At 48.4% G+C, this 20281-nt stretch overlaps 7 protein-coding genes across 7 annotated transcripts; 4 read left to right on the plus strand and 3 right to left on the minus strand.

Annotated features, from left to right (window-relative positions):
* Positions 1–361: 361 nt before the first annotated feature.
* On the minus strand, positions 362–4258 carry DFJ58DRAFT_909760 (uncharacterized protein). The gene is made up of 10 exons (XM_041395150.1): positions 3947–4258; positions 3592–3886; positions 3395–3497; positions 3164–3211; positions 2610–2682; positions 2444–2499; positions 2344–2386; positions 2213–2278; positions 2017–2062; positions 362–1736 (listed from the first exon to the last, which is right to left on the minus strand). Exons 1-10 carry the CDS (start codon positions 3987–3989, stop codon positions 620–622), a joined length of 1890 nt encoding a protein of 629 aa, XP_041250803.1. The 5' UTR covers positions 3990–4258; the 3' UTR covers positions 362–619.
* A 78-nt stretch (positions 4259–4336) lies between these two features.
* On the plus strand, positions 4337–9454 carry DFJ58DRAFT_754510 (uncharacterized protein). The gene is made up of 11 exons (XM_041388004.1): positions 4337–5033; positions 5114–5201; positions 5253–5406; positions 5459–5688; positions 5742–5899; positions 5950–6128; positions 6180–7073; positions 7128–7886; positions 7940–8068; positions 8121–8327; positions 8378–9454. Exons 1-11 carry the CDS (start codon positions 4534–4536, stop codon positions 9193–9195), a joined length of 4116 nt encoding a protein of 1371 aa, XP_041250804.1. The 5' UTR covers positions 4337–4533; the 3' UTR covers positions 9196–9454.
* DFJ58DRAFT_694191 (40S ribosomal protein S15) lies at positions 9439–10572 on the minus strand. Its single transcript, XM_041383430.1, has 7 exons — positions 10436–10572; positions 10255–10374; positions 10192–10200; positions 9935–10129; positions 9785–9880; positions 9717–9732; positions 9439–9655 (listed from the first exon to the last, which is right to left on the minus strand). Exons 1-7 carry the CDS (start codon positions 10436–10438, stop codon positions 9630–9632), a joined length of 465 nt encoding a protein of 154 aa, XP_041250805.1. The 5' UTR covers positions 10439–10572; the 3' UTR covers positions 9439–9629.
* A 10-nt stretch (positions 10573–10582) lies between these two features.
* On the plus strand, positions 10583–11435 carry DFJ58DRAFT_754518 (ribosomal protein 60S). The gene is made up of 6 exons (XM_041388005.1): positions 10583–10661; positions 10718–10778; positions 10845–11003; positions 11065–11097; positions 11155–11259; positions 11318–11435. The coding sequence occupies exons 3-6, from the start codon at positions 10845–10847 to the stop codon at positions 11357–11359; spliced, it is 339 nt and encodes a 112-aa protein (XP_041250806.1). The 5' UTR covers positions 10583–10661; positions 10718–10778; the 3' UTR covers positions 11360–11435.
* A 768-nt stretch (positions 11436–12203) lies between these two features.
* DFJ58DRAFT_649717 (fungal-specific transcription factor domain-containing protein) lies at positions 12204–15197 on the plus strand (the record flags this gene model as incomplete). Its single annotated transcript, XM_041381538.1, has 12 exons — positions 12204–12380; positions 12433–12478; positions 12538–12553; positions 12619–12986; positions 13042–13359; positions 13415–13675; positions 13726–13830; positions 13887–13945; positions 14001–14153; positions 14226–14334; positions 14391–14407; positions 14457–15197. 12 exons carry the CDS (start codon positions 12204–12206, stop codon positions 15195–15197), a joined length of 2370 nt encoding a protein of 789 aa, XP_041250807.1.
* Positions 15198–15329: 132 nt separating this feature from the next.
* DFJ58DRAFT_177809 (V-type ATPase) lies at positions 15330–16289 on the minus strand. Its single transcript, XM_041379062.1, has 4 exons — positions 15930–16289; positions 15797–15878; positions 15647–15747; positions 15330–15597 (listed from the first exon to the last, which is right to left on the minus strand). Exons 1-4 carry the CDS (start codon positions 15930–15932, stop codon positions 15409–15411), a joined length of 375 nt encoding a protein of 124 aa, XP_041250808.1. The 5' UTR covers positions 15933–16289; the 3' UTR covers positions 15330–15408.
* DFJ58DRAFT_865602 (Symplekin tight junction protein C terminal-domain-containing protein) lies at positions 16031–20217 on the plus strand (the record flags this gene model as incomplete). Its single annotated transcript, XM_041394161.1, has 15 exons — positions 16031–16289; positions 16349–16463; positions 16517–16685; positions 16751–16878; positions 16936–17121; positions 17173–17704; positions 17767–18167; positions 18220–18295; positions 18353–18546; positions 18587–18687; positions 18734–19061; positions 19112–19391; positions 19444–19678; positions 19735–19844; positions 19894–20217. Coding segments are annotated over 15 exons (3438 nt in total), but the record flags the coding sequence as incomplete, so codon positions are not given.
* Positions 20218–20281: the final 64 nt, after the last annotated feature.

The following is a 20281-nucleotide window of genomic DNA, read 5'->3' on the forward strand; positions in this document are numbered from 1 at the left end:
AAATTGGAGGGGTCCAATTATCGCCAAGCACAAGACATTACAATGATATGGATCCGGGGTATATTGGGTCTGTCTGGGGGAGACCATTAGATACATCAGTCGACGATAAGTAAGAACAAAAGTATGTACTTTAAAACACATCAAAATGTCAGTCTAGTAAGGAAACAGGATAGCGGCAGTCGCTCTGGAACCACGATCAAGAGTGTTCGAGAGTATGTTGGTCGCATTCAATGTCGTTCACAACCACTTCCCGAAAAAGCTGCACCTCATCAGCCGTAAAAATATTGCATCGCGTGAGGCGGAGGTCGTGGACGTGGACATTATGTTGGGCTCGTATTTTCAAGACATCCCGAAGTTCTTGAAGTTCATCACCGCTGAACTGCATACGTCAGAGCCCCAGAACACGGAGCGAGGGATACGTTACATTTGACGACCCTTCAATCCGGAGCGCAGTGGTTAAGCCTCTAATGAAGTCCGAGTCTTCGCACCCCTTCAGATGCATGGATTCGATCTCGCCAGAAAATAAGTTTTGACCTCTGCGTTGCGCCATGATCCGACATATATCGAATACAATGTTTCGCGAAATTTCAGCGGCGATATGCGGAACGTAATAGATGTGTCAGTAGACGAATTCGATCGAGAGTCGTATGTTATTATCTTGTGGATTCCAGGAATAGTCGGAATTGATTGCCGTCGACGTGCTAAATTGCACAGCCATAGACCATGGACCTGGCCTGAATTTGATGGCACGCAGCGACCGCAAGACGGGACCAGATCCTTCAGGCATCACCGAAAACAAATCAGCAAATGTTGGAGTCCCTTCAATTGATGGGATATGTAGAGCAATCTTGACGTCAGCGGGAAGGGCTAGATGTGCGAAAAGAGGCACAGCAGTTGCGAGCGAGGCCTCTATCGCTATACTTTTCAACCGAGCGAGTGGCACTTTATCAGGGAGTATTGGTTGGTCGGAACTTAGCAACTCGAACTGGAACATAAACTGCTCCAAGGCAGGCATACATCGCAGAGCTAAAAGGAGGTTCGGCAAGGAGGTTCCTCCCACATGTAGAGTTCGAAGCCCACTGAAAACGCACGATAACCATCTGCGGTCGAAACAATTGACCTCGAGGTGCCGAAGTAAGGGTGCTTGTGCTTGGAAGATGGTGTTTGACATGGACATCATTGGCAGAGGGCCACAGACTTCGAATTTGAACGTTTCGAGCATTGATGCAGGCCGAGATGATAACAGATCCATAACGGGACCGGCATATTCTTGATATGTGCGTAATTTGAGGTGTTTGATCCGAGGAAGGTGTAAAAGGACTTTCTCAAAGCAATCCTCTAGTGAGATGGGAGACCGTGACCACCTTGGAAGCTTGTAGGTAACGACCAAAGGAGCCTTCTGCGACCCCTGAAGCATGACATCTAGCCAAAGAGGAGGGGGAGAATTGATGAATGTCCAAAGAGTCGGGCACCCGAGAGCGACATTGCGCCAGTGTCTGCAGACGTGTGTGACTTCTAGACAAGCAGGGACGTTATCGATTCCATAGGTCGCATGTATATGATCACGGTTATCGCGTCCATTGAGACGCTTCTCTTCTTCGAAGAGTTCGAAGATCATCAGGAGAATATCGTCTGGAAGGCGTGATATGGGGATTTGACCATTGCTGCGAGAACGAAGGACGCGCATAGACTCAGCCAATACAGCAGAGTCTTCATCGATGTGCATCCTGGGAGATCTGTGGGGCGGAGTCGTCAGTCGAGTGCAAACAAAACCTCGGTCAGGTGCAAGAATTACCTTTTGTAGCTTGACAGCAGGTTTTAAAATTCAGTGTTTGCTACGGATTCGAGCAAGAATTCGGGTATAAGAACAATAGCAGTGTCGTCCGGATCTATATTAAATAGATACTCTTAGTTGTAGCACGCGGTAATGCAGACGTCTGGTATATTTACCTATATCAAATAGCTTTGCGCAACGTAAGGATAGGTTGAATGTGAAGTAACAGTCAAATATCTCACCTTAGTCGTAGCCGATAATGCAAAGGTCTGCAGATGTTAGAGTCACCTGTAGAAGCCACTTAAATAGGCGAGAAGTTCTTGTAGCTCAGATCGTAGTGGGGCAAAGATGTTGGACCCGTGGATCCAAGGTAACAATAGATTTAGTAGTCGCATGTAACAAGAGCGCATAATGTAAAATAGGAAAATGACGACACACAGGAAAATGAAATTCTGTCAGTGGATTTGGCCAAGACCCAGTAGGTGCTTGCTCCAGCTCCGAGATCTGAATTTTAAGTAGCAGTATATAATTAACATTTTCGGACGATGACAAGTTCAGTGGCGTCGTACCTTGTCCTATTTTCTCGCCTTCTAGCGCATTGAGCAATGAACACTGTTAGTATTCGGCCGATGCGCAAAGGACGCGCTGTCGCTAATCCCATGCGATTACCACAACCACTTTCTGGTTGTCTGCGACCAAACCACGCCAGGTGACGCCAAAAGCACCTCGACGACCAATTGAATGTCATGACACATCATCTAGAGAAAGCGAAGGTGATTCTTGAGCGATGTTTTCTGACGGCGATAGCGCTTTGCTGCGAACGCTGGCGACTGACGATTGCTCTCCGCAGTCATACCCTCCACATCCACCCCATTGAACCCGTCCTTCAAGTGGAGGTGTGGCATTACCTGTAGGAGATCCAGAAAATCAGCTTCATTCGCCTGTCTGGTGGTCAATCGATCCGTATCGCGCCTCAGGAATGGACAAGCATACTTTTTGAAGTTGTGAACGCTCACGCATATAAGCCATGGGGACTCCAAGCATTCAGAGACCACGCAAAACCTGTTTGGAAACGAGAACTCGGTGGTGTCTGCTTTCTGCTTGTGGTGGGCTCAACCAAGTGCACGGTGAGCGATCATAATATATTCCGGATCGGCTAAAAATCGACACTGAAAGGGATACACGGCGATATGGCGGTGACGGGGAGACTGCAGTTTGATCATAATTCGCACGCACAGGAAACAATGCAACACGCCATTCCGAGTGTCGTTTATGTCGATGACGTGTGCGGGATATGGATGAGATTCATAAGATTATCGATATACTGACGAGTGACAGTACAAGATACGATGAGCTTCACGAGGTGCTTGTACAACATTGATGACACACCTCGTCACCCCTGCCGACACCTATTAGGTGAGCTGCTTCGCACCAACTCTATTGCATGTTAGAGACGATACAAGTGCTATTATCCCTATCTGATAACCTAGTCTTGAAATAACGTATTTGGTCATAGCGGCAAGGAGTGGTGAGGGATTCGTTGCTGCTCCAACCGACAAACAAGGTACGATCAATAATGAAGATGTCGATTCGTTGGCTGGCTTCAACATGGTAGCATACATGAAGGTTACCATCAAGCAGGAAATTAATTGTCGAGAGGTTGATGGTCGGGGAGTCATGACGGAAGATTGATAGGATGTCCGGGAGAGAGAGAGACAACTCGCTACAGGCACCCACGACAGCAAAGCACATGACACGGGGGAGCCTGAAGGGGCTTAATGTTCGATTGGAATATGAAAAGATTTGACCCATTGTACATAATGTCAAATCTGTCTGGAGATGTCGGAAGAGACAAGCGAACATCGATGAGGGCAGGATCCATTATAACCTTCAATCTTTGACTGTCGTGAAGGTCATTATGGGTCGTGTCGCCATGAGGTAAAAGATTGAAACTCAGATATCCCGATGGCTCTGAGGTTGGAAAGATTTCAAAAGAAATCGACACCTTCAAGTTCGCATCCATAGTACTGCCTACAATCAACAACTGAGCACGGGAACGAATTTTCTGAACAGTCATCCAGTCCCTGTCATCGGAACTAATATAACCGCACTCTGCATATATAAGTTGGCTCAATTTTAGTGACATGAGGCGTAATTATCTGGTCGACTCACTTACTAACTGCATAAACTGTCGCTGTGGATGGCCAAACGCCATTACTAGTCTTTTCTGTGGGAAAGTGTTCTGTTGGCCGGGGTTCTGTTCGGAGCCTTGGCAAGGAAACTTGGGCAGAACTACGTTACACCAGATGCGGTTGACGTAGCGGCGAAGTGCAACGTGGAGTAGTACCTGTCAGGTATCTCTACAAGTTACAAACCAGGTTCTACATGGAGTTTGGGTCTCCACAAGACCTCCCACAGTCTGATTCTATAAACCTCTAACAGGTCATATGGCATAACACAGGTTCGGGTTTTGTGAGCATCAAGTTGTCACTGGTAGAGTAACGGAAGAGATGATCAGAAAAGGCGGTTACTGTGACGCGTGACATATTGTCACGTTCGTGATCCTCGTTCCTCAGTAGACCTCACTGCTTTTGTACCGTTCTCCAGCTGTGGTGCTTCTAGCTTGCTTTCGTTCTACTTCATCGCTTCCTAGAACATACATCCGCTAGGTTCCGCATGAAAATCGTCAAGGATCTCTCTCAGAACTGTTCCAATTAACTTTGGGGGTACTAATCATCGTAGTCAGGTCTGGGATCATTATGTCTGTTGATTCAGAAACGGCTCGTCTGCGCAAAGAGCAGGATGGTTTATCTCATCTCGGAGGTTCTATTTATGCTCCACCGACAACCACTACTCGTCTACCTGATCGTCCCCATTTTCCTACAAGAGCTTCTACCCTTGGTTCCACCCAGGACCTTAACCGTAATAACCTTTCCGTGAAGCATGATCTAGTGCCTCATGCTTATAGTGATGACTTGAATCATGCCAATTCAAGCAGGCCTTACGATTCAAATGGTATCCCCGCTTCTCTCCCGCCTCCATCACCCGCCTTTCGTTCTCGTAGCCGTCCTACCACTCCCAATGGTTCCACTCCATATAATCTTACCTCTTACACCGAAAGGAACGTAGAGTTGAGGCGTCGAGACAGTGTAATCTCGTATTCCTCCGGACACTCTGCGTCCTCCAGCTCTAGTTCCCCAAACAAGGCTGGTCCCATGACATCCACGTCCTCTGCCACATCGACTAACATCTCACAATCGTGAGTCCGCCATTCCCTCTACAAATACTCCCATAGTAGTATGTGGTTTCGATCCCTTATCTGACACTTCTTCCGTGTAGACCTTGCTCCGCATGTGGAAACACAATGCAAGGCGCTTTTGTCCGCGCATTAGGCACCGTATACCACTTGAACTGCTTTAAATGCTTGGTACGAACATCCTGACCTTTCAGATACCCAGTTCCGCTTATTTTTCGTCAGGACTGCGGCGATGTCGTCGCGTCAAAGTTCTTTCCCATTGATGGGCCTGATGGCAAACAACATCCCCTCTGTGAACGGGATTACTTCCGTCGCCTGAATCTTATATGCGCCAAATGTGGGCTTGCTCTCCGAGGCAGCTATATTACGGCATGCAGTTAGTGGTTCTACTCATCACTCCTTTCTTAATAATTAATATCCCTATACAGACAAGAAGTATCACGTGGAACACTTCACTTGCTCCCTATGCCCGACCCTTTTTGGCCCACAGGACTCCTACTACGAGCACGATGGAGACGTTTATTGCCATTTCCACTACTCGACACGTTTTGCGACAAAATGCGCAGGTTGCAGCAGCGCCATCCTGAAGCAATTTGTTGAGATCAATCGTAACATGAGGGACGAGTGCTGGCATCCAGAATGTTACATGATCAATAAGGTTCTCGTTCTAGGAGATCGTGATTTTGTGTCAATTCTCACTCAGCCTTCCAGTTTTGGAACGTCAAAGTAGTTTCACGGAGATCGAGCGTATTGATCAATGATGGGTCGGAATTGGAACCATCCTACGTCGAGGAAGAGAAGCGAGAAACTCCGACCACATTGAAGGACAAGCAAGTCAGGATGGAGCAGCTGGTCTATCGCATCTGGACGTGAGTACTTCCCACGTGGCTTGAAATACAACTGAACGTCTACATTACAGGGTTCTCTCGGCGTTCGAGGAATCAAGCGCTGCGTGTATATCTGATATGCTGCGACAGGTCAGCAACGGGCAATATCTTGATGCCATCAGGATGGCCGAGAAGTTTATTCTACACGTGGAAGTCTTGTTCGGCACCATCGATGACCTTGAATGCCATTCTGCTAGGCTTAACTTGAAAGGTGCGTGTATGCCTCGTGTTTTGTCCCCGGTATCGCTTACATGGTTTGAAGGAATGTCTCATGTCCGAGAAGCCCGCATGCTTTGTCGAAAAACGGTTGATCTGTTCACCCTTCTTTCACGTACCCAGGAAACTGGGTCGCGCAGAATGGGAATGACACAGGAACTGCTTGCACTTGTGACAGGAATAGCCCATTATCTCAAGATCCTCATCCGAATAGCATTAACTGGCGCACTGAAACTGGAGAGGGAACAAAGCGTCCGGGAGGCTATGCCATCATTCCTCGATAAGCTACATTTACTCGCGGTGCAAAGTGGCGACCCAGCGGCTCGCCGGATCATCAAAGGCGGAAGTGGTGAGGTTATGAGAGGAGCAAACATTGGTACACAGGGCGTCACTTACGGCTTCAGGAGTCTAGCGCCAGAAAATGCAGGAGAATCCCCGTTCTCAGCAAACTCGCCATCTCGGTTGACAGTCACCAATCCGCCCTCAGACCGATGCGTCAAGTGTACCCAAGCAGTAGAAGAAGACTGTGTTCGGTTGGGGACTTATCAGCGTTGGCACTCCCAGTGTCTGCAATGCGCCAGGTGTGACAAGGTAGCTGCTATTCCGGTACCGAAAGAGCCGACGCCACCCAAGTCCCCAGAAGATAAAGACAAAGAAAAGGAAAAGGAAAAAAGCGAAAAGGACCCATCGAAGTCATCTTCTGTTCGAAGACCACCGGCAAATGTCGGCATCTTTATGTACGAGCTTGATTCGGTTAAGGACACCCCCTCATATGGTGAAGTTCCTACTGTTACCCTGTGTACGGACCACGTGCATCCAGGGTGTCGAGATGGATTCCAGGCCGTCTCTCGGCTGGAGCAGTATGCGTTTCTGCTCAACATTGCATTGCGTAGGTTGTACCTGGTTTTAAAGCAACAGGGTGTGGTTCCTGTGTCACCAGGTATGTTCCCATCCCTCATACTCGATGTTTTGCATCGTAAGCGTGTATTGTCAGTTGCTTCTACGATGCCAAGCGTCAACCCCAAACCAGGGGACCAAGATCCCTATCGTAACTCGGGCGATATAATGCGCATGAAATCTGTACATCTGGATCGAAAGCTATCTGCTACAGCACGGCTACCTAAACGATCGACGATCGTGGAGAGTCCATCAGGCAAAACTGTCCAGCCCTCGGAGCCACTGCATGCTCAACGATCGCAACAAGATATCAAAACCCCGCAACCTCAGAGGGCGCCTCCACCAGGGACACTGGTTCCAGGGCGTCAGCCTTCCCAGCCTGGCTCCTCAGGAATGCCATCACAACCTCCTTCGCGAGCGCAAACTCGCACCCCCGGTACGCTGGATACAAGTTATCAAGCGCAAGTTGTTCGTTCTACTATCGGGCGTAGTAACACAGAGGTGAAGATTGTGGACGAGTCAGCACCCAACTCTCCAGCAGGCAGCCCAGACGATGTCCCACTAAACACCCCTGATGACGGCATCACGTTAGCTGACATACCTCAGCTGATGGAGGCTGCGCAAGCTCGCGAACAGCAGCGCTCATTACCACGCCAGAGCACGGTACCGCATGTCGCCGAGTTGAGCGCACTCGAACTTACTATCGTCAAACACTCCGCTGTCCTTGCCCTCCAGCGATCTCCGCTTCGGGATCAGCTCGAACTGGATGAGCTGCTAGAACTGGTAGAGACAAAAAAGGGAGGCTTCTGGAAACAGTTGTTCAAAGCCGGAGACAAAAAGAACGTCAAGAAAAAGGGTGAGTTCCTCACGATTCCCAAGTATTGGGTTCACCTGATCGATTATGTATAGGTGTTTTTGGTGTTCTACTTGAGCTCCTAGTTGAGAAAGAAGGGTCAGATTCCTTGTTGGGAGCAAGCCGTGCAACCTTGAGGGTGCCAAGCTTTATCGATGATGTTGTCTCAGCCATGAGGCAGATGGGTATGTTATTTACGGTGATCCTGGCTGTGTTTTGATATCCTGTCTTTTACAGATATGTCGGTGGAGGGCATCTTCCGCAAGAATGGTAATATCAGGCGACTGAAGGATCTCACGGAAGCCATCGACCACGACTTATCGTCAGTAGATCTCACACAAGACAACCCCGTACAATTGGCTGCTCTCTTGAAGAAGTTCCTCCGCGAACTGCCAGAGCCACTCATGACGTTCAAGTTACACCGGTTGCTCATTGCATCGCAGTGTCTGTCTTCACACTTTCAAATGATTCGCAATCTGACATACGGTTTTCAGCCCTTTCTACGGAGGCAGAGCGAAGGCGCTGTCTCCATCTAGTTTCATTACTTCTTCCCAAGAGCCATCGTGACACCATGGAGGTGCTATTTGTGTTCCTTAAATGGGTGGCGTCATTCGCCCACATGGACGAGTCCACTGGCAGCAAGATGGACCTATCGAATCTAGCAACGGTCATATGTCCTAGCATCTTATACTCACGCGGGCGTGACGCCGTTCGAGATGAGAGCTTTGGGGCTATTCGCGTGGTAACCTCGTTACTCGAGAACCAGGATGAGTTTTATTTGGTTCCCGAGGAGTTCCTGCCTATCCTTCATGATCAGGAATATTTCTCAAACAGCACGGAGCTACCAAGCAAGGATTTCATGAAGAAATGTGACACATACATGCGCCTCAGAGCAAACGGGCGTCCGCCATTAGCATCATTGGGTTCGCCGAACCTTGCCAACTCACCCCGCGTTTCGCCACCCGGAGATCGACCACAGGTGACATCAACTCCGAGTGAATCTCAACCACGGAATGGCCGACAGCAGTCGCCACATTCACATCCAGGTATCATTCATTCACCCATGTCATATTCTTCTCCTACGCAACCGACTTCCCTATCACAAGGTGTGGCTATGATTCAGGGCCACCAACAACCTCGCTATCCCCAGCCGATCGAAACGGACTGGCCCACTGCTCAGCGACCCATCACTGGTACCATATCTTCATCTCCTCGACCATCGTCCTACGTGCATCCGCGAAGTAGCGGCGAGCACCTACACTCGTCATCACCGCCCAACGGAATTCCTGCTACTGCAGCGCCCCGACGATGACCCCGTTGGACTCTAGATTCTGTCATCATAATGGCGACTCACTTCCACTCTTTTGCCTTGCTGTGCATTGCGGCTGCTCTAACATTCATTTGCCCCAAGCATCTTTTGGTTTCTCGCATTATCTGTAGTTTACCGTACGGTTTCACTTATCAGTATGACACGGACGAATACTTCGCAGAATACTCATTATACCTGTGCATTCGAATGTACGCAATTTTGAATGAATTTAACCAACCGAAACGTTATCTTGTACCTTTCATCATTAATGGGCCTCAGAGACCAATGATGCTGGACTCTTGCATGCATGTTGTCGTTGCTTCCGACCGTTACAAGTGAGACCGGCATGTGTTTCGTATGGCATATAGGCATACGCATATATTTTGAAGTAGTAAAGCTAATAGAGGGACATGCAAAAGATATAAGAACCCAGTGCCTTACTTCAGAGGAATGAAACGAGACGCTGTGGGAGGAAAGATTGAGTATGAAGTCCGATTTCCGCGAGAGATTCCATGAAAACTTACAGTGCGTGGCACCGATCTGTGCAGAAGACATTAAGAAAACATCCAAGATATAAGAACAAGACACTCACACCAGGGCGACCGTGCTTGACTGGTCGGTACGAGCACGAGAACTCAGCGAGGTAGTGGCCTGTCATCTCAGGCTTGATCTCGACGGAGTTGAATACCTTGTGGTGGTATGTTCAGTCGTGCATCGCGAAGAAGGTTAGGACAATACAAACCTTGCCGTTGTAGATACCAACGACGCTGCCAATCATCTCAGGAACGATAATCATGTTACGGAGGTGGGTCTTGACGACTGCGGGCTTTTCATTCGGGGGAGCTTCCTTTTTAGCTTTGCGCAATTTCTTGATCAATCCCATGGGGCGGCGCTTGAGGCCACGACCGAACCGTCGGCGAGCACGTGCGTGAACGAGCTATTATTTAGACAATATGTTGATCAGGTTAAGGCAACGGTGACTGAAAGCGAGATGCATACTTCAACGAACTGTAGATTCGAGGCTTAGCGCAGGACATGAGAGGTTCCGCGATAAAGACTCACCTCCTCATTGTTCATATCAAGGAGCTTGTCGAGGTCAACTCCGCGGTAGGAGAACGTGCGGAAGGTTCTCTTCTTCTTGAGCTCAGCAGCGACCGAGGGGTCAGTAACCGATGAATCCGCCTGTCATTCGGTCATAAATCAGCGCCCATTTGTCTTGCTACTCCCGAAGGTCAATGCGCACCATGTTGCGTCGTGAATTAGTCTTGCGGTTGTCGTGGATAACAGCGAGCAGCGATTTCGGCAATCCTGAGGCGGAGTCAGAACACAATCAAATATAGAAATTGTGGCTGAATTTGGTCACGTGGTGCTGTATAGTACCAATCCCGAAGTTTGGCAGAAGCTTAGAGGGGAACAACATCATCAACGTCGTCGGATAGAATCTACAGGTCTTCCCTTGAGGATTAAAGGTATGATTCGTGTTTCTACACGGGGCTTGAAGGGAATGTTAAATATATTTTCTTAGTGATTTGTAGCTGCCCGCACCCCCATCCTATACATATCTTTGTGAATAACACTCGTCTAAAGTATGTCTCGAATATCCTCGCATATGGCACGTCTGTGGGACACGCTAACTTCTGTGATTTTAACAGATGCGTCATATCGCTGCTTACCTTCTCCTCCAAATTGGTGGCAATGCCTCTCCGTCGGCTAGCGACGTCAAGAAGGTGTTGAGTGCTGTCGGGATAGAGGCCGATGACGACAGGCTCGACAAACTTATCTCTGAACTCGAGGAAAAGGACATCAATGCTGTAAGATTCTGTTTTCCCGGTTACACTTCACTGCACCCGTTTCTGACATGTTTTTCCGTAGTTGATTGCTGAGGGTTCTGCTAAGCTGTCGTCCGTAAGTTTCGATCGAGTTATATACAAGTCGCAGGAGCTGATTGGTCGCAATACTTAGGTTCCTTCTGGTGGCGCCGTCGCCGCTGCTGCTCCGTCAGCCGGCGGAGCAGCGCCTGCCGCTGCCGTCGAGGAGGAGAAGAAGGAAGAAAAGAAGGAGGAGAAGGTTAGTCCCTTTAAGATTGAGCATATCTTGGAACTAGAATCAAACCTTGACATCGTAGGAGGAATCCGACGACGACATGGGCTTCGGTCTTTTCGACTAATTACGTTACGAAGTGTTGTTCTTGTACGAAAACACGCGAGCAGATGCACCGTAATAATGATGAATTTCCCTTGGAACGTTCGAATAAGAATATATTGCGATCTTGGACAATAATAGGTCGTGCGGTGCAAATGGCCGCCGGAATTGTTGTCGGAATTTTTATCGTAAAATATATTGAAATTTTGTTTGTAGGTAATCACCGGCGGCATGAAAATGAGGCACGGTAAGTACGTAAAAAGCTGTACAGAAAGGAAAGCCGCCGACACTTGCCGTTTTTCTTATCTGTTATGCCATTGGTGGGAGGCTTTAGCTTGTTCTTCGTGACCGATGATTCATGAAATGTAATGTAACTGGGTACCCATTGGGAAGAGCTAACACGTCTTTGATGAATACTATTAGTGTACTTACCGCAGGATCGGTAATAATAGCAAAGCCGCCGGCGCGAAGAAGTGGGAAAAGCCGGTTGCGGCCGGCGGGTTGGCTTAATTTGTATTGACTGATCGGTTATTGCAAGGGCTTCCTCGAATTGCCGTGAGTGCCATTTGGTTTGTGAGTGCGAACTATCTACTAAGTACTAGGGTACGTTCCACGCTTTACAATCTCTTCACACTAACCATTATCTGTCTATAGCTTGCTAGGTGAGTTATCTTTTTAATTATTCTTTTCATTTCATTCTGCTGGGTCATGTATCTCTCCTTAATAAGTTCAACGAAGTTAAACTCATATCCTCTTTGCGTCTTTCTTTAGTACCAGGCGTCGGATCCTCTTCCTCCTTCCTTCATCCTCTCTCTCTTGCATGTCTCCTCCTCGTCTGGCATAATAAGTCCCATATTATTTGCTTTTTAATGGACCACTTCCCTCGCTCTCTTCAGCAGCCAGCGATGCAGGCAATCACTTTTGCTCCCCCAAACCAACCCCCTCCAGATGGCTCCCGTTTCCTCGTCGACAATTCCCAGGATTCTGATAGAATGGACGCTAATATTGCGTTCATGAAGGGTCCGAAGCGTAAACGCCTAGCAAAAGTATGCACCCTTAAACTCGTTCAGGACGCGCACTAACCATCTTACTACGCAGGCATGCGATGCTTGCCACAAAAGCAAACGACGCTGTGACGGAACAGGTACGTTATCTTCCATAACAGCCTCCATGCTATGCTAATTCTGACCTCCCTGTTTTCAGCTCCTTGCAGCAACTGGTACGTCATCCAAAAAAAACGTTCGGATATTTCCAAATCTGTCACTTCATTCATGTTCTTTTTAGTTACTTCGCCTCCAAGAAATGCACGTACACAGACGCTTCGGGTAGACCTGTACCTGCACCTAGGCCGCGCAAAGGGGATAACACAGACGCACCAGCCGATCCGCGTCAGGGCTCGTACGCAACACACCCAGACGGTACTCAGGGTAACCAACCATCCTTCACCGTCCATGCACTGCAGAAAGACGAGACACTTGGGACCCATGTCGACCCTGATGAAGACATTCCATCGCGCAAGCGGTTTAGGCCGGACCTTGGTCAGTCGACGTCTCCTATTGAGACGTCTTTGAGAGGTTTAGCTCCGCCGCCGTTACCAAACACTGAGCGCTCTTTGGAACGTGACCCGTCACTCACAAGAGAACTCGTGCACCGTAAGTTACCCCATATAGCGGTACACTACTGACACTAATTGATACACCGGAGCAGTCTTCTTTGCACACCGGCAACCTCAGCGTATGATCATCCACGAGCCTTCATTCCATCATGCCCTTTCTCATGGTCTCGTCCCTTCTTACCTTCTCCTTGCAATATGTGCTCTTGCCGCACCTCTCTCGCAGCGTCCTTGTTTTAAGGAAGGGGGTTCAAGATTTGCTGGAGAGGTGTTCTTTCAAGAGGCAGCGTCACTTATGTTCGATAAAGACCAAAACTTGATTTGCGAGAGGAACCTCGCAACTGCGCAGGCTCTATGTCTCCTGCAGTTGCATGATCGAATGGCTAAGTCATCTTGGAGAGGGCAATATCATGGTATGGAAATTTGCCATTTCCATGGTTGTCAGCGCTTACGTTGTGTACTTTGCAGTATACGCATTTGAGATTATCGAACAGCTGGGTGTGTATCGGGCTGATAATCCGATCCTGACACCTACTCCTTCGCTGGAGTTCATTGATGCGTCCATCGAGCGAGAATGCGCACGTCGTATTTTCTGGCTCATACATATAACCGATGTTCTGGGTTCTGTTCTCTACCAACGGCCTATGTTGGCAGAGGAATCGCAATTGAAATTGCGTCTCCCTGTGGATGAGACGACCTTCTTGTTCACTGTACATGACGCTATCCCAGGTTAGTCGCCGAGCCATCGTTTCGGCCTTGAGCTCATTTGATTCGTCAAGAATATCTGGACAAACCCAGTCCTTTATCGAGATCCGAGACCGGGCAGCTAACTCGTGTCCTCTCTATACACGAGAGGATAGAAAAGGCCATGGAAGAATTCGAGAGTGAGCGCTAGTCGCTTCGCGGGAGCCCGCATGTGCTCATTCAATTTCATTTTTAGACCGCGAGTCTGGCAAACATCCCGTCAACACATTGTTGGATCTTGACAATAAACTCAACGTAAGGATGAAATTTCAGGGTTCATACAGATCTACCATATTAATCGCTTCCGAAGGCGTGGGACAGATCGCTTCCTGAAAGTCTTCGTTTCACCGACGAGAATTTTGCTACTCAAATGGCGTTGTTTGCCACGAATTCCAACATGGGAGCGTGGTGCTTCTGTGTAATGCACATTATCCACTGCTCGTGTGTTTATGCACTGAATCACGTGGGTTATCTTGATTTGACTTGAAGTGTTTAAACGCTGACAAGACGACGGATATGGCGATACTTTGTGTAGGCTAGGAAGCGTTGTCGTACGGCTATACCCGGAGGTCCAACTTGGGCGCGCGAGCGCCTGTACAAGATTCTCGCTGCTTTGGGTGACAGAGCGAAAAAAAGTATCCTCCGTGAGTGTTATAACGTGATTATGTTTCGTTAGGCGTTTCACTGACGACACCTATAGTGGCACTTGCAATTTGGGTATGGTTTCTGAATTTCCTCAGTCATCTCACGCTGACCGATGTCACAGCCTTTGTTCAAATATTGTAAGGAGAGAACTCAAAGACTTCATGAATGGTCTAGTCAGGTTGAAGAGATGTTTGGTGTCCGTATCCCAGACTTAGCTCCACCGCCACCTGACTACACCAACAACGTACGACCTCCACCGTCCGCGGAAGGTCGCATGCATCCAGTGGCGTCCAACTCCGGCGGATCTCATGACTCTACACCCGTTCCTAGTCACTCACCGGAGGCCGCGGCACCCCAAATAGCCACATCTCCGGTATACCCACCGCCGGTGCGCCCACCTCCTGATGCCCGATTCTTCGGTCAGCCTCCTTTTGGTGATGTTCGAGCCCATGCACATCCGCCTCCTCCACCACAACCTGATTCCAGAGAGAAGAGAAACATCGCGCATGATGCTAATATCGATCCTGCCTTACAAATGCCGCCAAATCCTAGGCATATGAATACGGAGCCAGTTGCTGTCGTATCCCCGGCACTATCGTTACCCTCACTAAAGTCGAGCGGTCTTTTAGATTGGCAACGAGCCAATGAAGGCAATCCATCACCGTCGTCAGCAAGTTGGCAAGCATCCGGACAACATCTCCCAGCCGCTAGCCAGGGCTCACGAGACGAAACTGGATCACCATTTCCTTCAGCCCCACAAGTAGATTACTCTACTCGTCCTTCAGTTGCCACGGCTTCAACTAGCATGCCTGTCGGCTTACCGTGGCTGGCTAGTGAGTCGACAGTCTCCAGGTCAAGCTAACATCAGTGTGCTGCCTAGGTTATTGAATGCTTGATTCCATTCATCGTCGCTCCATGTTATGTATCTTGTTCTGCACCTTGCAATCTTGTCGTTCCTTGATATTTATTCGATAATTCGTACGAACCTTTAATTATCAGATTGAGGGTATTATTGCTCATTGAAGCACCCAATGTAGTATTGTACAAGTCGAGTCCATAGCAATGAAGTTGAATCATTGTGATTCTGTACCACCAGCCCTCTTGAGATTCCGATGCAGCTCGGGCTTGATCAATAGAACGCGGTCCAGTAGTTTCTTCACAACCGCATCTTTGTTTGCTTCATAAGCATCTGTAATGGCCTGCAACTTTATACCGGTTTCCTTGTCTACTGCAGTCTGTGCATTTGAGGTGACTCCTGCGTGCTACTCGCTATGTCAGGTTGTGCGTGAGTGAAGAGAGTGAATGTCACACCGATGCCTCAAATGATTTGAATTCGGCTTCTTTGGCCTGTCTGTATTCATCTATTTCTCTGCTTGCTTCCGAGCGTGCGTCCTTCAATCTTTGAAGGCGGTCTGGTTGAAAACAGTCAGTCACATGAAATCGATTTAGACCGACACCAACATTGACGCGACTGCTGCACAATCTTGGCTGCTTCTTTCTCTGCTTCAAGAAGCGTCTGTATTCCTTGCGAATTTTGAGCTGCCTATAATCATTTGTGAGTCTCTACTGTCACATGCTGGTTCATCGCCCATACCATGATTGTTGTAGAGTAGTGATTTAGAACTCCGACAGGATATAGTTTTCAGAAAGAGCTGCAGACAAGCTTTAACGTTGCAAACACCAAAGCTTGCAAGGATGGCAGGAAATCCGGTTGACCCGCTGCAGACACTTTCTGCAGCGTTAGCAGTACCGGCAGACTCTAAAGAACAAGGAGATATACTTGCTACTTTACGTGAATCCCTTGAAGCGCACCCAAATCCCATACCCATCCTCTGTACAACGCTCATCAAAACTGTGTCAAGTGCCGGTGATTCTCTACTCAAGAGATGGGTGCTTGATCTCCTGCATTTTGCTATCTCTCGCTCTAATCTGTCCAACGAAGTTCGCACACAACGTTAGTTCCATCTTTGAGTACTGCCAGCGTCTAAGTCTTTTAATGTTATTACTTCTTAGTTGCGTCTCAGTCGGTCGATACGCTGGCCGTTTTGCTGCATGATTTAAATGCACGTACTATCAAGGTGTCCATTCAGTGCTTGACGACCGTCTACCCACTCCTTTTCCGTTCTCTGTAAGTCATCTATTGCCGGAGTTAACAGAGTCTGATATCACCTTGTGTGACAGGTGTACAAACCGTACCCTACGCCAACAATGGGATGTACTGTCACAATGCAAAGCGCGCATCCTAGAGTTTATTTGGTCACCAACCGCCAGTACCGGTGTGAAGGTGTCTGCCATTAAGTTCATGCAGCGTGTCATTATTGTCCAAACGCGCGGTATCTCGGACCCTAGGGTACACTTCCACCAGTCTCTCTTTTATACGCACGCTCACTGTGACATATGTTCTATAATCTATAGCTTCAGAACAAGAATGACCCCAACATTTCAAATGTCCCTGTTGATCACCCCTTCCTTCCAGGTCCTACCTTAGAAGCGGAAGGCATGAAACTTCTTGAGAGCGTGATCACTATGTTGTATACTAGCCAGTGAGTATCTTCATCCAATATCTGTAAGTACTCGCGTATCTGACCCCTGTCATAAAGGAACCCTGAGCTTTTGAGCGCGATACTTCACTCCTGGAGCAATTTAGTTAAACAAAGGCCCGCCCTGGTACAACTAGTCGTTTCGTCACTCTCTTCTTGGACTCCTGCCGCTCTGTCCGGACTCCCAGCATCATCTGTCAAAAGCGTCGAAAAGGCTGTTCGTATATTGCTCATCCATATTTCGAGGTGAGTGACGTCATGGCGGTGTCGAGTTAGGTGTACTGAAGTCGAGCATAGAGGACCCCATGGCTCTTCCTTTGGAGCTCAGATCAACGAGGCGCTCTCCCTACAAGTTGCTCGCATGGAAAGAGCCTCCGCAGAGGAAAAGGCACGAAAGGCTGCCGTTGCTGTGCCTGCAACGGAAGCTTCCAAGAAACGACCTTCTTCCACACCAGCAGAGCATCCGTCTGATGCTAAACGTATGAAAATCGATGTTGACATTGCCGGGAACGCGTCTGCTGCATTCTTAGCTAACTTTGACTTCACTACGCTTCCGATATCACTCATAACCGATCTCATTGTCGCCAATTTGCAAGCATTTACAGAGCCAGCCTTACTGGAGTTGGTACAAACCTACAGACAAAGCAGAGGCTTGGCTCCTGGCCCTCCTGTCTCTAGAACTCCGCAACCCGCCCAACCTACACCGGAAGCAACGCCCACCCCTGGGCCTTCTGTGGAACCTACTGTGAAAGATGAGCCAGTAGATCCACTTCAAATGGACATTGACGAAGAAGAAATGGAATATGAACCTGATAGGCTCAACATGGAGGTTAGAACATTTTACCTACCTACAGGTGACGCGCGCTTATTACAATTAATTGTACGCTGTAGCTTTCAGGGGACGAGACTATCGCGGAGGAAGAGACAATTCCGGCGGATTTTCCGGAAGCGCTCACCCTTGACCTCATCGATTCTACACTACTCGGACCAAAAGAATTGACTGACGCTGAACGAAATGCTTTGATGCGTGGATCGGTTGGCCGAATATGGGACGGAGCGGAGGAGTTAAAGGTTGATTCTATCGTATCATCGCAATGGCCTGGTGCTTCTCCTACCGATATGTGGATGCTATTTATTGTTCGGATGGTCACACGGGTGGCGCATCTTGATGGTGACCAGTCGCCAACGCCAGAGGACGGTGGGGACGCCGAGACAAAAGTTGACTTCTATTCACGGCAAGATAATTTACGACAAACGTTATGCGATTATATTATGGCCGATTTCCCTTCACGGTATGTTCTCGATGTTGCATCATTACACAATTATTTACTGACGGCAATGAAGGCTTCGTCTTGTCACGACGTGGATGAATGAAGAATGGTACAACGATCGCATCAGAATGGCAGATGATCCTCATTGGGTGCGTACTGTGTCTTTATTCTTTCTCGTAAGGTTTGGTCAACGACAAGCTTTCCAGCGACCAAACTATGAATCGTGGCTCAATCAAGTGGTTTCCACGTATCAGACCGTTTTGGAAGGCAAGCCTGAGGGTAAGCCCGATGGCAAGGACAAAGCTTTTGCACGGTTTCTACTGGATTTGCCCTCCGTTCCCCCTGATGTCCTCGGTCTGTTACGCGATCTCTCCGTTGACCCTGACAAGTACGTTCGTTCGTGTATTCTTTTGACATAACTCGGTTCGAGCAATCAACAGGATGCATGTTGGGTTCACCAGTCTTCGGGAGTTTGTTTTAGAGCGTCCATCCCTCCGAGTAGAAGCCCTTCAAGTCCTTTTGGAGTTGACCACTCATCCAGGTATGTCAATGTTTTTTTGTTGAACCCCGATGTCAATCTCTTGCAGATCCTGTGACCAGGCGCGCAGCAATTAATACTGTGCGAAGATGGGTTCCTGGCATTGAACCCATGGATAGTATGATACGTGATTTCGCTCTTCAAATATTGCGCCGCTTGCAAAAGCGTCCATCAAAAGAGGAGGCGCCAAAGGTCATTGATGAACAAGCTGGCGCAAGCGACGAAAATATGGAGGATGGTCAACTTCCTGCCGAAGACCTTCTGCAGACGCCGTATCTACCAGAAGAGATAGAGTTACCCGCCCGAAAGGCTCACGTACTGCAACACGTTGAACTCCTATTCGCTTTATCTGTCAAGATCCCGGAGTTCTTGGATGAGTGCGCCGATCCTGACTTATAATCGCAGTTCTTGTCTGATGCCTTTTCAGGATCTTCACGGCGTATGGCCAAATGGAGTTAACAGTTCAAGAAGCCATTCAAGACTTGATCACTGCTCTTATCAAATCTTTAGGTTCAAGCAATGGCAAATTGTTAACCCTCATGCGCACATGCCCGCCGGGGAGTGAATCTCTTGCCTTACGTGTTCTGACGATATTTACAGAACATGGGAGGCCGAGCGCGCAACTCGTAGCGTTGGTGAAGGGCCTCATTAGTGACCGTGATCTCGATGCTCGCTTCCTGATTCCAATCATCGCAGAGATGGACAAGGTATGTCCTCGTGGAAGTCGATCGTCGTCTTGCTAAATGTAGTTATTCGAAGCCGGACATCCTGAAATACCTGCCTCGAATTGTCTCCATCCTGAATGGTCAGCAAGAGCCCAAAAATCTGGTTCGATCTGTATTTAGCTCCGTTGTCACGACGCCTCCACAAACCTTTGGGAGCGTGTCATCAAATTTGCCTCGTGTCAGGCAAAGTGAGCTGCTGACGCCGGCTGAGTTGATGGTTTTACTTCATGAAGCTGAGAAAGAGATTGGTCTCAAGAGTGCGATCGAAGGTGACAGTGACGTTCTCCTCGCCGGCCGCCTACTAACCTAACCTATTGCGGTGCAGCAATTGGTGTCTGCTTCTCAATGACTGATGTTTTTCGCTCCGAAATTCTAGCGGTGGTTATGCAACAGATCGTGGATGAACCTGTGCTCCCCGTTCTTTTCCTTCGTACGGTTAGTTAATCTCGCTATTTATGTTTGCAGTTAATAAACGGCCAAATAGGTCATTCAGGCTGTCACGACGTATAGAACGTTGGTTGGCTTCGTGTCTACCACCTTGCTGTCTCGCCTGATCACCAAAAAAATTTGGCAAAATCCTCACCTGTGGGAAGGGTTTATACGATGTGCCAAGGTTATTGCGCCGGCAAGCTTTGGCGCATTGCTGCAACTGCCAAAGGAGCAGCTTCGCGAACTTGTTGACAAGCAACCGAGTCTAAAGTCTGGCCTGCGAGAGTATGTCACTAAAAGGGCTGGAAACAAGGCACGAGTGGCTGGTTTCTTGGATATATTTGGTGAGGACGATGATGCATCTCCTGTTGCACCAGCGACTCCAGATGTGGTCATGGCCTCGGTTCCTGCATAGAATGTTGAGCGCTTGAATATTCTTTAAG

This window comes from Suillus subalutaceus (assembly GCF_016647625.1).
Source record: "Suillus subalutaceus strain FC151 chromosome Unknown DFJ58scaffold_2, whole genome shotgun sequence".
Lineage (NCBI taxonomy): Eukaryota > Fungi > Basidiomycota > Agaricomycetes > Boletales > Suillaceae > Suillus > Suillus subalutaceus.